Below are 15,445 nucleotides of genomic sequence, written 5' to 3' on the forward strand. Positions count from 1 at the left end.
ATGTGATATAATCTATGATGTGCGCGAGTTCATGAAAAGTGCCTGGAAGGGGTGGGACTTAAGCATTCATTGCTACTGAAAAATGGTTAAACCTACGCCACACTGCAAGAAGCCGCGGGTAGAATGGAGGTACGATTGGTCCATGACAGTCCATCCTGCTCTGAAAGCAGGCCTCTAGCCTGCAACTCACTGTGACAATGCCGGAGTTGCACAATATCCAGTCTGACTTTGCCCTAGCCCAATACTTTGTATTGTAGTCTGCTCGCAGTATTTGTTGGATGCAGTTTTAGCACGCCCCCTGTGGAAGGTATGCGCAATATGTGACTTTCACCCATGTTTTTTGCCCAGTACAGCTGCCTGCGTCAGTGCTGATTGGGCACTGGGCATGACTTTAAGCCACGTTGTGTGCCAGCTCTGTTGCCTTCATTGTTCACTGCCTATGCGGCACAGGACAGGCGCCATGCCCATATACCGGTTTTCTCAGTGTTCTTAGCTAATTGCCTGTTTTTATTCATCTAGTGTATTATACGTTCTTATTTCCAAACCTGGGGTGTGGAAGTTGAGATGAGGGGGACCCTGGTTGGGCAATGCTTTGTGTGTGTGGGTGAGGAGTATGCCGAATGAGCCTTTGTGGATGGGAAACCAGTGGAGCGCTTTGAGGTGCGGGCTGGGCGTTTGAGGGTGATATTAGTTAAATCAAACCTAAATGTGTGTTGGGGGGGGGTTCTAGTTGGAACAAAAATAGCAGAAAAAGCAAAAAATCACAGAATAGAGGCTAGCATCATGTGCTGGACGAGCATTCAGGCAGTCATTTTTGGATTATTTTGAGAGAAATGTGCCAATGGTGTTTGATTGAAAAGCTCAACTGTATCCAACCGTCTCCCCCCACCAATAACCTTTGTCCGCAGCTACCAATCTTCTCAAATTAAGTTTAAAACAACTCTAGGTGCTTGCCATTTTAGTAAAGCTGTTGTGTGAAGGTTCATGCGACCAATTTTGTCAACATTCGAAAGAGAGCCTGTCAAAATGAACTCGCGTCTCACCATTGACAATATAGGCGCAATTGCCACCTCGGTAATGTGTTTTGATATCGATTAATGCTTGCCTTTGTATAGCCGCTAAATATCCCTTGCATTATTCTGATCTCTTTCTTGCAGGTCGCTACTGGGCAGACATCTCTGATACAGTCATATCTGGGACCTTCAGGCAGTGGAAGGAAGGGACAACCAAGAGTGAAGTGTTCTACCCAGGTGAGCATCGTCCATCTGTTCATATCCATTTACTTTTAAAATCCATCTCTGTTCATCCTATTCAATTTACGGTTCTATTCTCAGGGTCATTTTACTAACTATTTTCTTTGATTTTCTGTGTTTAGCCACCAATAAATAATTATTTTGGGTTTATGCTAATTATCTTTTTTTAAGGAAAAAAGCAAAATTATTCACTAATATGTTCAGACTTATCAGGTTTTACAGCAAAAATAACATATTAAACCCTGGAGGTTTTCCTATTCTGCAGAGACAAAATCCCATTTAATCAAAGAAAAAGATGTGGATGGTTTTTGTACTTTACATTTAATTGACATGTCCTCAACAGAACGACGTGTAAATGTATCTGGTGATATGTTCCACCTTCTTCAATGAGGTATTAAATAAATGGAATTAAAGAATGTTTCATTTTGATGTACGGATGGCAATGACTCTAGGATTGTGATGAAAAGTAAATTGATGGTGGTAATCTGTACAGTTTCCCCTCGCCCCTTTAATATGAAGCCAGAGGAGGAGTTGGCCTAACGGCTAGGGCGGTCGACCTCATATCCGGGGAACCGGGTTGGAGTCTCAACAAGGATGCCAACATCCTGTGATTCTGGGCAAATCACTTAATCTCCCCGTGCCTAACCAAACTGAATGTGTCCTCATGTAAAACGCAACTGGTGCTCGTGTAAAGCGCTCTGATACCCGATACCTTCGGGTCAAGTTTGCGCTATAGAAAGCTCTGTAAAAAAAAAAACCACTAGAGCCAGTGGATCAAGTGAGCGCAGCGGTCTTTGTGGAAGGCTTACGCCATTGGTTCTGTACCAAGGTAACAGTGAGAGTTCATCTCCCAAAATGCTTCCGAGGCTATTAATATCTTTATGGCCTTGCACCTATAAAGGTCTTCTCATAGTGACCCTCAAATATTTAGAATCAATAAGCAAAAATGATATAGTGCCAAATATTACTCGTTTTCTTGGAAATGGTGCAGTTCCCGAATGCTCTGTTCTTCGCAAGGTCTTGCCGTTCTTTCGTAATGAACCCACTCTGGACCAACCAGTGACTGTTCATCAGCCCCCCGCTGGTTACATTTAACAGCGGATATTATTTTATGAGTATAACGTGGCATCCTTTGTCTTTCCAGGAAAATTACATTGAAATTTCAATACTTTGACTGGGACTTTAAAGTAAGATGAGTTCTACCGTCAAAGTTCTGGAATTCTACCCAAAAAAATCAAGATAAAAGCTTCACCCTCTTGATTTTAGTGTGCTTCTTACAGAATGCCACCACTTAAAATTTGTCTTGGGAAATTGTCAGTGCCTTTTAACTGCGCTGGACACGTTCTCAGATTGTGTGTGTGAGACAAAGCTTTAAACTCTCAGTGGTAAAACTTTCAACAGCTTCACAAAAGCTCATGAAATATCAAAAAAACTCGAGCATACTGTACTAAATGCGGAGAAGTTTATTTTAGACCTCTTTAGTTTACCTCAGAATGCTGCCACATGGTTGTCTTTTAATCTGTAATAATAACTTTATTTGATACTTTTTACACATCCGAGCTGTAGGGTTTTTTGCAAAATCTGAATTTCATTAGACCGAGTAAAGCTGCCCTTGGATAGAACGAGGAATATTCTCCTCTCAGGTTTGCACATTGATGTCTCATTTCAAATAAGGTTGGATGAACAGGCATTTCTTGGATTGTTTTCCCTAGTTTCATATTGCCACAATAAAAGTTGCTTCTAAAGATCTCTGTTTCTTTTACTGAAGTTTGTGTGATACGGTTTCATTCGTTTAAAGGCTACAGAGGGGCCTTCGGCCAGATTATTTGCCTTAACCCCTTCGACGCTCATGACGAGCTCAGCTCGTCATGAGTTACGCCTCTCGTACGCTCATGAGGAGCTGAGCTCGTCATGAACCGCGGGTTTTCGCAAAAGTCAGCGCACAGCGGGAAAACGCGTAGCGCGGATGGTGTTAAGAAGTTCGTCTTGGTTTGCTGTCCTGGTCACAGAGCTGGCAGCAGAAGGAGCACACGCGGTTTCTTAAAATTTGTTTGGTTTATATTCAAACCGTTCAATGCAATAAGGATGTTGGTCGGCCGTGGGGTAGGACCATTTTACTTGAAAAATTGATACCAGAAAATCCCAGGGAGGCTTAAAAAGGGAAGAAAGGGTTAATCCCATAAAATGTAAGATTGGGTTTTGAATTAAGTTCGTTATGAACTTTAGAGTGAAGTTCTGGAGGAAGTCTTGCACCGAGGCATACTTATTTCCCCATCTCTGCAAGGTAAGAACATTTGTAAAGCTCCTGCATTACCAAAGACCTCTTGCCATTTGAGATAAACCTGTGACCAGCAAGATAAATAAGGTGCCAGGGCACTGTAAGGCGTCACAGCAATGGCCCCTTTCCAGGTGTGCAGCCAGCACGCAGTAGCTCGGATAGAGATGCAAAGAGGGCGCATACTGAGAACATTTTGTAGACTCTCTAAAGAAAAAACACATTTGATTAGCTTGACCAAGGGAAAGGTTTGACCCCCAGAAGAATTTCCAGAATAACTCTTCTGTTTGGTCGCTGGAAAAGCAGACACTTTGAATAAAATTAAAGTTCAACTTTTTAACAAACTACATATGTTAAAATGGTGCAAATGTAAAAAATGTGCGGTGTATTGCAGCAGAGGCACAGCTTTGGTTCAACCTCCCAGGCTTTTACCCTGAAGAAGTCTGAGGATAGTCCTTTGTTGTACCGGGCCCCCATTCTTGGTCTGTGTTTGCTGTACTGGGCCACCATTCTTGGTCTGTGTTTGCTGTACCGGGCCACCATTCTTGGTCTGTGTTTGCTGTACCGGGCCACCATTCTTGGTCTGTGTTTGCTGTGGGCACGGAGTGATGGAGCGGGGCATCAACCAAGTGCATTCACCTCAGATTGGCTCTTCTCAGCTGACTTTAAATAGTTGGTCTTGTCACTACCAGTTCTTCATGTGTTTATGAACTTTGATTGTTGGAAAACCATATCTACTCTGTCACCTGCACAGCTGATGCCAGAGTCCTGCTCCTTAGGTGTTTCAGACACAACTTATCTCTGAAATATTCTTCTCGTCCCCCTCTCTCCTTTCGGGTTGGGCGGGTACATTTTTCCTTCCCACTTGGCCAGAGTGTTGGGTCATACCAGCTACCAGATATTGATATCAATCGATTACAGGGACTTGGGGCCCGATGTAGGTAGCCCTTTACCGATCGGAATCGGCCGAAAATACCGATTTTCGGCCGTTTCCGATCGGTAAAGGGCTATCGAGATGTAGGGGCACATTTTCGGTAATTTTACCGAATCGTTATCATTTCCGAATCGGTAAAGTTACCGAATCGGTAATATTTACCGATTCTGTAATGATAACGATTCGGTAGAACTACCGAAAATGCAATGTAGGTAGCCAATGTTCCATCAGCACATGGCCTACAGAATCGGTATTTTACCATGGAATACAAATCCATGGTAAAAAACCGATTCCTGTGTACATGCACATCTGTGCATGTACACATGTGCCATGTGACAGACACATTGCACACATGCCCGTTTTGGGGGTGCCAGAGGGTGTCAAAGTGACACCCCCTGCACCCTTGTGAATTCTTAAATTACAGATTCGGTAAATACCGAATCGGTAATGCCTAATCATTCCTATGGGCTTCAAAGCCCATAGGAATGAATGGGCATTACCGATTCGGTATTTACCGAATCTGTAATTTAAGAATTGTTAAGGATTCGGTAACGGATCCAGATGTTGGGACCTACATCCCATTTACCGATTTTGGAATACCGAATCGGTAGGATTCGGTATTTCAAAATCGGTAAATGGGATTTACCTACATCGGGCCCTTAGTCCCAAGCTGCTGGTCACTCTCCAGGATTCTTAAGCCGGAGTAGAAAAAGACCAGAATGTATGATCTGTGAATCAGCGAATCTATAGAATCAATAATCAGATCAGCATGAGTGTTCGGAGGCCTCAGTGTGCTCAGTTGGATGTCAAGCTTGTAAAAGTTGCAATTGCAATTAATAAAGGGTTATGGCCCTTAATCAATAAGGCTAGGTCAATATGATCCAATACCACAAGAGTTCAAATACTGATATCGTTCAATATATTAATTCAAACAATGACACGTGACACTCATAGTGATTGAAAAAAATCTTTCATTCATTGATGAAGCATTACAAAAATATTTTCAACAATAAACGGACCATACAAAGACAACAATATTTACAATTTCACAACCGCACAATCATTTACTCTATACATTATACTTCAGACACCTAATTTGAGCTCGCTCAAATTCCCTATAATAATTCTTGCTAGAATCTCTTTGTACATGTTCTTTCTTGCCTCTCTTGCCCTGCGAATGATGGCATTTTCTGATCATGTGGGTACATCCACCTGAAAATGAGTGTTTGAGTATCACGGCTAGTCGTCCACTCCTTTAGTTTATAATTTTCTCTATTTATTGTTCCCCTTTCGTTTCTTTGTCTAATCTTTTTATTTTAATGTTTCTTAAGAGAGTACTAAAGCTTTCCATACAGTGCTAATAGGTTGTTTGATTGCCGCTCATTTAATCTGCAGCGCGCCGCATTCCGCGTGACAGCTCCTCTAAACTAATAGATCATTTTGGAATGCTGGTGTCCATAGTGTCATTGTTTTACCATTCCAAGATGGCAACCATGTTGGCTCTGTAAGTGGCAGCCATGCTTGAAATTTACAACAACAATACTCTATTTGCAAGACGGACACCCACTGCTCTGTTTAGTTTTGTTATTGCAAACCTATGGCCACAGCATTTAGAAGGCAGGATGTTTTCTACACGAATTATTTTCATTAATTTTGCACATGTTGTTGTGTTTGTGTGTGTTTAAATGCAATTGTGTCAGAGGGTGAAGGGAAGGGTGAGTCATAGGATTGAAGAATGGAATGTATGAGTGTAAACATGAGTGACAGTAAATGCCTTTTTTTTTTCTTTCTTTTATTGCATTTTTCATTTATATTGCATAACATAGCATTAAACTTATATTGTGACCGTATCGCAAAAGAAAACAGGAGAAAAAGACTCATGAATGTACAAGTTTACATGTGTTGGCACCAACAGTTCGCTACGATGTCATTACTTGCCGTTCAACATGAGTGACCGTAAATGTATGATGAATTATTAAGTGTCGTCACCCATCATTGACATAAAACACACTTTCACTCATAAAACAGACCTATTGGCATTGCTTTTAAGTATTTTTTTGCCTTTAGGCTCTTAATGTAGGACACATAATAACCCTTCTCTTTTGCCCTTCTGTCCATGCAGGCGATACCATTGTCCACGTAGCAGGGGAAGCCACCTCGGTGCATTGGAGCGGCGGCACATGGATGGTGGAATACGGCCGCGGGTTCATACCGTCCACGATGGGGTTTGCACTGGCTGACACCATCTTCAGCACTCAGGACTTCTACACATTGTTCTACACATTCCGCATCTATGCCCGCTGCCTGCTGCTCGAAGCCCACACCTATCTCTCAGAGCTCGGACTGTCCTAGTGCCCTGCTACATGTGATGCCTTGAAACAGGAGAACAGAAGCGCTGTACAGATCTCACCCATGCCAAGAGACGATTATGCGTGTACTCCCATCAACCGGTGTTCCCTCTCATTGTACTTGACATGCTGAACACTACTTGGAACCTGTGTGACTTCACAGAGCACTGATACTAAAAGGAAACCAAAAGCAATAGACAAATATAGACTGCTATTTTTCTATACAAATATTTTCTAGCATATTTATATACAGGTAGGTTTACTCCAGGTGACATTAAGAGTGTGCCTGAGTCCACATGTACAACATGTACATAAAATATTTGTATATTAATATATTGCCTTGTCTTGGTGGTCTGTGAAAACACCACATGTCTTATTAACCCTTTCTCCTTCAGCAGACCATATGCACTGTGTGTGGTTATGAGCACGGGTCTGTGACTTGAAAAGGTTGACTCGCTATTCTACCTGTTAAGTGATGGGAGCGCATGCTATATAAGCAGGTGTATTATTCACCATTATCTGTTGGACTTGTGGGGTATAACGTAGTGCTGTTTATTGTCAATCATGGTTACTGATCAGAAATGTGACTTTTTTTTTTTTTACCAACATTAATGTGCTGTATGAAGGGAGCCCTGCCTAGTGAAAATCCGTGCCCACCGAACATTATGAACTTGAGTGAGTTAAGGTGTCCTCAGTGCCTCGTTTCGCCTACTGTAAATTGAGACTGAAGTGGAGTGTTCAAGCTCAGCTTCAGGTACTATATACAAACAAATACAATAAAATAAGTGTGAACAATATAGTCAGTTTCCTAACTTTTATTTGTGAATGTTTCAGGGTAGCTTTGCAAAAAGCTGTCTCCCATACCGCTGTACGACGTGGTCCTCTTTTAGCTTATGTTTTGTTCTGTGGAGCTTTTTGAAAATGCAAGTCTTCAGGCGGTTTTGCAGGATTCTGGAATCGAGACTGCTCTGATGTGTATCGGCAGGTTGTGCCAGGCTTTAGGAGCGATGTATGAGAAGACCTGACCTCTGTTTGGGTTTGCGTATTTGTGGATCGTGTGCGAGAAGGAGTGGAGGAGTGGACTTGTCTGGCGAGTCTGTAGGTAAAAATGTAGTTGTTGAGGTAGGCTGGGCCAATGGTATTTAGACCTTGAAAGTGTGTACAAGGAGTTTTAACCGGACTTGGTGTATTGGGAACCAGTGGAGCGCTGCAAGATGTGGTGTGATGTGCATGCAGTATGGTAAGTTTAGTGGGATTCTGAATTCTGAGCACTGTGTGCTTTGGAGTTGTCTGGTGAGTTGATTGCTGATTCCACCATAGCGGGTGTTTCATTAGTCCAGTTTGCTTGCGATGAGGGTGTGTGACTGTTTTGCAGCTGCTAGCATGAAGAGTTTGAAGATCAGGATAGCAGGAGGCTGTGACAGTGTTGGCTTAGGTGCTCATGCTGATTTTGCTGTTGATGACAATCCTGAGGTTCTTGGCGTGGGGAGGGCATGTGTTTAGGTCTGAGTTCAGTTGGCCACTAATTGTGTTCTCACAGTGAGGAGTTCTGCCAAAAATGGCGCATTCTGTCTTGTCTGTGCTCTATTTGAGGCCGTTTGTCCCAATCCAGTCGACGACTTAGGTCATGCAGCTGTCAAACTTGGTCTGGGTGCTGAGTGTTTTGTCCAAGAGGTAGAGTATAACCTGAATGTCATCTGCGTAGGAGAGGACGTTGATTTCCTGGGCGTGGATGATGCTGGTGTGTGGGGTAATGTATACGTTGAAGAGGGTCAGACTAACTGACGATCTTTGTGGTACTGCACAAAAATGTCCACGGGTCTAGAGAAAAACAACAAATCTACCTCAAAGATACACTAATCCAAAAAACCTGAAAGATTCTGTGTATGTGTGAAAGAGAATCTCCTTGAGAATAAGGATACCCATCAGTCACCGCTCGATACCGCCCTAGTCATCATCTGGGCCTCCTCTTGGCACTTCCATCGTGAAACACAAATGATGAACGTAAGGATCTGATGGTTATGTCCCACATCAAATTATGAGTCACTGGATAGCCCCTAGATGTCAACTGATAGTGATTTGTGATGGGTGAAAAAATTATTATATAGTCAGAATTTGGGCGCTTTGTCCATGCTAGGTCTCTAAACATTCCCTAGGACCCTTCCCTAACGGTTTGTTATTTGATCTTTGTGGTACTTCAACTAGTTAGTTGCGGGCATCTGATTAGTAGGGTGCCAGTCAGTTGGCCTGGAATCTGTAAGGACGGACCAGTTCTAGTATATGCTGGTTATCTTGGTGCAGATGAACTAGGAAAGCTTGGTACAGAGGTCCGGGAGTGATGCCTGTGGAGGTGACTGAAAAGGAGATTCAATCTTTCCTAATGGCAAAGAAATCTTTACTGCTGTTGGTATCATTGATATCCGCTAGCACGAAGTGTTTGGTGATTTAGATCAGCTGATGGTAGCGTCTACAGGGCTTGTATCAAGGTGTTTCATGCTTTGTTTTCCTGGCTCTTTCTCCATCTGCGCTCCTGTTGTTTGAAGTGACTCTTGCTTTTATAAGATTAGCTATAGAAAAATCTGAATTACCTGTAGTACTGGTTGCAAAATAAAGTTAACTCTGTACCTCTTTCGCGCTGTATGAGAATTTGAAGTTGCAATAACACCCATGTTAAAGCTATGCCATATGATAGCCACAGATTGATTATTGGGGAGAGAAGGCAGCTCATTCTTTGGACTGATTCAAAGAAAGCAGCACACATGCACTGAATTTATCCTTCCTGGCAAGAAAAAGCTTTTCATCAAATGTGCAGGACGTTGGGAAGATCTGAAAGAGACACGTTCGTCATAGATTCCTTACCTTAGAATATCCCCAGGCGTCAGACTGGATCCGGAAAATGTTTGCGTAGCAATACCCCTGCGCTCCGGCAGGCGTCGTCGGCGGCTCCGCGTCCGTCGTCTGCGTCGTTAGCGCCGGAATGACGTCGTCGGAGTACTTAGACACCGCCCATGCGTGCTGACGTCAGTTCTTCCTCGCCAGCTAGCGCAGATCCGGAGAAGCTCTACCCCTTAGTCATTTTTTGACTAAACTTTTTTGATCTTTTGGTCATTTCCCTACTCGAGTCTTCGACTCCGACGGTGCCGGTAGGGATGCCCGGGTTTAAACCTTGCTCCAAGTGCGACCGATTGATGTCGGTTACCGACCCCCATCGCCGGTGCCTCAAGTGTTTAGGCCTCGACCACGACGACCGCACCTGCTCCGACTGCCGGGCCCTGACGTCTAAAGCTAGGCGGGAGCGGTCCTGCAAGCGACTCGAGCTCCGGCAGTCGGCCCGCGCCGCTCCAGGTCCCGGTCCCACAGGAGGTCGAAGGACCGGTCGCGGGGTAGGAGTCCTCGCAGCTCCGGGAGTGGACATCGATCGTCCAGATCCAAGTCCTCAGGTAAGAGGCATGAGAGGTCGGAGCGACGTCATCGTTCCTCCGACCCACCCCGACGCTCGCACGATGCGGCCGGGGGTTCGGGTGACACCACCCACGCGGCTCTGACGGAGTCAAAGGCGTCGCTGCCTGCCCCACACCTTCAGGTCCCTGGGCATGGTGCGACGCCGGAGGAGGTCGAGCGGTACCTCATGGCCATGAGGTCCCTCCCTTCTCAGCCGGGTCCCGTGGTGCCTCCGGACCCAACGGCCCCGGCCAGAGGGCCTAGCGGGTCGGGTGCTTCGGCTCGGACGCCGTCGGGTGCTTCGGCTCCAGCGCCGCCAGCGACTTCGGTCCTGGCGCCGCAGGCCCTCACTGGATCCGATTCCGGATCCGGGTTGTCGCCGGTCGACCTCACAACCTCACCGGGGCCGGCCCTCCGGGTGTCGCCCCCGGCGCCTACTATGGACGCCGTCCCCAATCTTCCCTTCGGTCCGGATCTGGCGCCGGAGCGGCGCCGCTGGGCGCTGCTTCCGACGGCCTTTGGAGATTTCTATTTCCACGAACCGGCCCAGTCTGTTGACCCTGCTTTGCAGGAGATGGGTGACGAAGGTGATTGGGAGGGGTCTGTGGACCCTCTGGCACAAGAGTGCCAGTCTCAACAGGACTGGACATATGAGCTTGGGGAGGCCAGTGGAATTGACACTTCGCCAGACACTGGATTTGTCTCCCCTCCCACCGTGGCTACGGAGGATGGGGCTACTTACAGTGTAGTGTTGACGAGGGCGGCCAAGGCCTTGCACCTTGAGCTCCCCGTCGCGGCCGTGAGGACTAACCTCCTCACTGAGGTCCTTAAACAGCAGGCAAGCTCCACTGAGCCTCTGCTGCCGTTTAATGAGGCCTTGTGTGACGTTCTAGTGGGCACTTGGTCCAAGCCCGCCACGGGTCCGCCTGTGTATAGGAACGTGGCCAGACGCTACCGCCCGGCCCCGGGCGACCCTTGCTTTTTGTCCACCCATCCCACCCCCGAGAGCCTGGTCATCCAGGCCTCCACTTCCCAGACCGCATTCCCGACGGCTCCGCCCGATCGGGAATCTAAGAGGTATGAACAATTCGGGAAGAAAGTGTTCTCGTCCCTGAGTTTGGGACTGCGGTCTATCAATACCGCATGCCTCTTGGGCCGCTACACCCACACCCTGTGTGACACGGTCGCGGACGTGCTGCCACAATGTCCGGAGGAGGTCTGGGCTAAACTCACCCAAGCCCTTGTGGAGGGCCGAGATGCAGCGCGATATTGCATCCGGTGTGGGCTGGATACCACGGACTCACTGGGCAGGGCTATGGCAACGACGGTGGCGGTTCGACGCCACGCCTGGTTGAGGTCCGCCAACTTTTCGGCCGATGTCCAGGCCACTCTTCTGGACATGCCGTTCGATGGCCGTCGCCTCTTTGGCGACAAGGCAGACCATGCGCTTGAGCGTTTTAAGGACTCCAGGGCTACGGCCAAGTCCATGGGCCTCTCGGCCACAAGCCAGCAATCGGGTGCCTTTCGCTCCTTTCGTGGCCACGGACGGGGCGCCCCCACACGTGCTGCCAGCCACGCACCGCTGAATGTTCAACAGCGCGGTGGCGGCAGTGGAAACCGCCGTGGCGGCGGTCGGGGACAACGGCGCGGCCAGTCCACACCTCCCCCCCGCAGCACCTGCCTCAAAACCTTCCTAGTCCGTGTTTTCAGGCCCATGTGACGCCAGTGGGGGCAGGGTTCGCCATCACCTCTTCCACTGGCGCACTGTCACGTCGGACAGGTGGGTGCTGCAAATCGTCCGAAGGGGCTACTCCCTCCCCTTCGAGGCGACCCCTCCAGCCATGCCACCGCAATTCCACCGCGTGACGGGGGATCACTTGCAACTTCTGCAAGAGGAAGTCACGGCCCTCTTGGCCAAGGGGGTCATCAAGCGCGTTCCTGGGCCAGCAGTAGGGTGTGGTTGTTACTCCCACTACTTTCTGGTACCCAAGAAGGGCAAAGGGGACCTACGCCCTATCTTGGACCTACGGAACGTCAACGGCTACCTCCGGAAGGAGAAGTTCAAGATGCTGACTTTGGCTCAGGACTTAGCTGCCCTGGACCCTGGAGACTGGATGGTAGCGTTGGACTTGAGGGACGCTTATTTTCACATCCACGTCCTGCCGGCCCACCGGCGTTACCTGCGGTTCACGGTAGGCCACGAGCACTTTCAGTTTACCGTGCTCCCCTTAGGCCTTACCAGCGCCCCACGGGTGTTCACGAAAGTGATGGCGGTGGTCGCAGCTCATCTGCGCAGGTTAGAGGTGTCAGTCTTCCCCTACCTCGACGACTGGTTGTTGAAGGCGGGCTCGCCCCAGACAGTCGTCAGCCACCTCCAGACTACGGCCGAACTCCTGCACTTGCTGGGGTTCTCCATCAACGTGCCGAAGTCGCACCTGTGCCCCTCTCGGAAGCTCCTCTTCATCGGAGCGGTTCTAGACTCGGCGCAGTTTTGGGTTTATCCTCCCGAACAGCGGGTTCGGGATATTCAGGCTCTGATTCCGATCTTTCAGCCTTTATCCCGAGTCTCGGTCAGGTTGACGCTGCGGCTTCTGGGGCTGATGGCCTCCTGCATCCTTCTGGTGCATCACGCCCGGTGGCGGATGCGAGCTCTGCAGTGGGACCTGAAGTTTCAGTGGGCTCAGCATCAGGGCAACTTGTCCGATCATGTCTTGATCTCGGAGGGCACTGCAAGGCAGTTGCAGTGGTGGCTCACGGACCGCGATTGGGTCAGTGGCAGATCTCTCTCCCTACCCCACCCGGAGCACGTGGTTGTGACGGACGCGTCCTTCCAGGGCTGGGGAGGCCACATGGGAGAGGCGGAGATCAGAGGCCTCTGGTCTCCGGTGGAGTCCCGGCTCCATATCAACTTTTTGGAGCTGCGGGCGATCTGACTAGCACTTTTATTTATTTATTCATTTATTTATTTTATGCAATTTTTAAAGCGCGCAAATACCCGATGGGTGTCTCGGCGCTAACGTAGACAGACCCCTCCTGTGGCAGAAAAAAATACTTTTATGGTGAGAACAACCATGTTTTGAGCTTTTTTCTGAAGTTCATGAGGGTGGGAGCGGTTTTAATATGGAGGGGTAGCGTGTTCCAGACTTTCGCTGTCGAGATGATAAAACATCTATCTCCCCAGTTGACCCTTCTTGTCCGTGGGACCTTCAGCAAATGGGCAGATGATGAACGTAAAGTCCTAGAGTGTTCAAGCGGGCAAAAGGCTTTTTTTAGAAATAGTGGGCCTAGGTTGTTGATCGCTTTATATGCAATGCATAAAGCTTTAAATTTAGTACGACTCCTCACTGGGAGCCAGTGAAGCTGTCGGACATACGGGGAGATGGATGTGAATTTGGGAATATTTAGTAGGATCCTAGCCGAGGCATTTTGGACCAGCTGCAATTTGTTGAGAACCTTTTCCTGGGCATTCAATAGAAGGGCATTACAGTAATCAGTTCTGGAAAAGACCAAGGTACTGATTAAAGTTTTGCCCGCGGAAGGAGGTAGGTACGGAATTAGTTTTTTGATCTTCTTTAAGATGTAAAACGCAGAGGAGACCACCGAATTGGCATGTTGGTGGAATGCCATTTTGTTGTCAAATATGACTCCCAGATTACGTACCTTGGCCACCGGTTGAGGGGGCATTCCCATCTCAGGTGGCCACCATTGAGGGGACCAGGTCGGTTTTAGTTTCCCGAATGTCATCACCTCTGTCTTGTCAGAGTTTAGTTTAAGACAGTTTGATGACATCCAGGAACCTATTGCCCTCATTCCCTCTTGGAAGTTGGCAGCGACCGAAATGCCATCGTTGTTTGCGGATAACACCAGTTGTGTGTTGTCAGCATAGGTTGTAAGGGCAATTCCATAGGACTTTATAACCCTCGCCAAGTCCGACACATAGATGTTGAAGAGTGTCGGACTTAGCGAGGAGCCCTGTGGTACTCCGCAGGGAAGAGAGAAGGTCTGGGAGGTGTAATTACCCATCTTCACTGTCTGCGGACGGTTGTCCAGAAACGAGGCAATAAGTTCTTTAGCTTTGTTTTTTATTCCTATGGCTGAGACACGGTCGATCAAGGTGACGTGATCGACCGTGTCAAAGGCCGCGGAGAGGTCCAAAAGTATTAGTACCGCGGCTCCTCCCTTATCCATTGTGATCCTTATCTCATCTGCTGCTTTTAGTAGTGCTGTCTCCGTTCCATGACCCTGCCTGAACCCAAATTGGGTGTCATCAAGTAAGTTGTTATCATTGATGAATTTCGATAGTTGTGTGTTCATAATTTTTTCAAAAACTTTAGCAGGTAAAGGAAGACAGGCAATAGGTCTGTAGCTGGCAGGGAGGAGAGGGTCTAACGTAGGTTTTTTTAAGAGTGGCTTGATGATGGCCTCCTTCCAGACCGATGGGTATATGCCAGTTAAAAACATTGCATTGCAGATGGTGGTCAGGGATGGGGAAATGGCTTCGGGGATGAGATTGAGGATGGCGGGAGGGCAACGGTCAAGTGGTGATCCCGATTTAATGCGAGCAAAAGGCTGTTGGACTTGTTCCTGCGTAGTAGCTTCGAAGGCTGAAAAGTTTGGTGCCATATTGGAAGGGGGTACTATGGGGATGGGAGGGGAGGGAGAGTGAGTAAAGGTTGAGAAAATGGCACTAACTTTGTCTTCGAAGAATTTAGCTAAAGAATCCGAAGGCATTCCTCCCCTCTGTCCAGGGGAGTGTAGTGCAGGTGTTCACGGATAACACCACCGCCATGTGGTACTGCAACAAACAGGGCGGGTGGGGTCGTGGACCCTATGCCAGGAGGCTCTGCGCCATCTGGCAGTGGCTGGAACATCAGGGCGTGACCCTGGTGGTTCAACACCTGGCGGGTTCTCTGAATGCCAGGGCGGACGAACTCAGCCGTCGGTGCATGATGGATCACGAATGGCGTCTGAACTCGGACGTGGCGCAAGGCCTCTTTCAGCAGTTGGGAGAGCCTTGGTTAGATCTATTCGCCACAGAAGAGAACGCGCAATGTCATCAGTTCTGCGCGTTGGAATTTCCAAGGCGGCACTCGCTCCGAGACGCTTTTCGTCGCGAGTGGAGTTGCGGTCTATTGTACGCCTTTCCGCCTATACCACTTCTGCCCAGAGTGCTGAAGAAGATCAGGCGCGACCG

The 15,445-nt window shown here is 47.9% G+C and overlaps 1 protein-coding gene across 1 annotated transcript in view; it reads left to right on the forward strand.

Annotated features, from left to right (window-relative positions):
* Positions 1–7,607, forward strand: part of SIGMAR1 (sigma non-opioid intracellular receptor 1) — a 115,867-nt gene extending 108,260 nt beyond the window's left edge. The window contains exons 3-4 of the mRNA XM_078674694.1: positions 1,158–1,250; positions 6,585–7,607. Coding sequence (XP_078530820.1) covers positions 1,158–1,250; positions 6,585–6,814 — 323 coding nt within the window. The 3' untranslated portion in view covers positions 6,815–7,607. The remainder of the gene's footprint in view (positions 1–1,157; positions 1,251–6,584) is intronic.
* The last annotated feature ends 7,838 nt before the right edge of the window (positions 7,608–15,445 follow it).

Source organism: Lissotriton helveticus, chromosome 2_1, assembly GCF_964261635.1.
Source record: "Lissotriton helveticus chromosome 2_1, aLisHel1.1, whole genome shotgun sequence".
Lineage (NCBI taxonomy): Eukaryota > Metazoa > Chordata > Amphibia > Caudata > Salamandridae > Lissotriton > Lissotriton helveticus.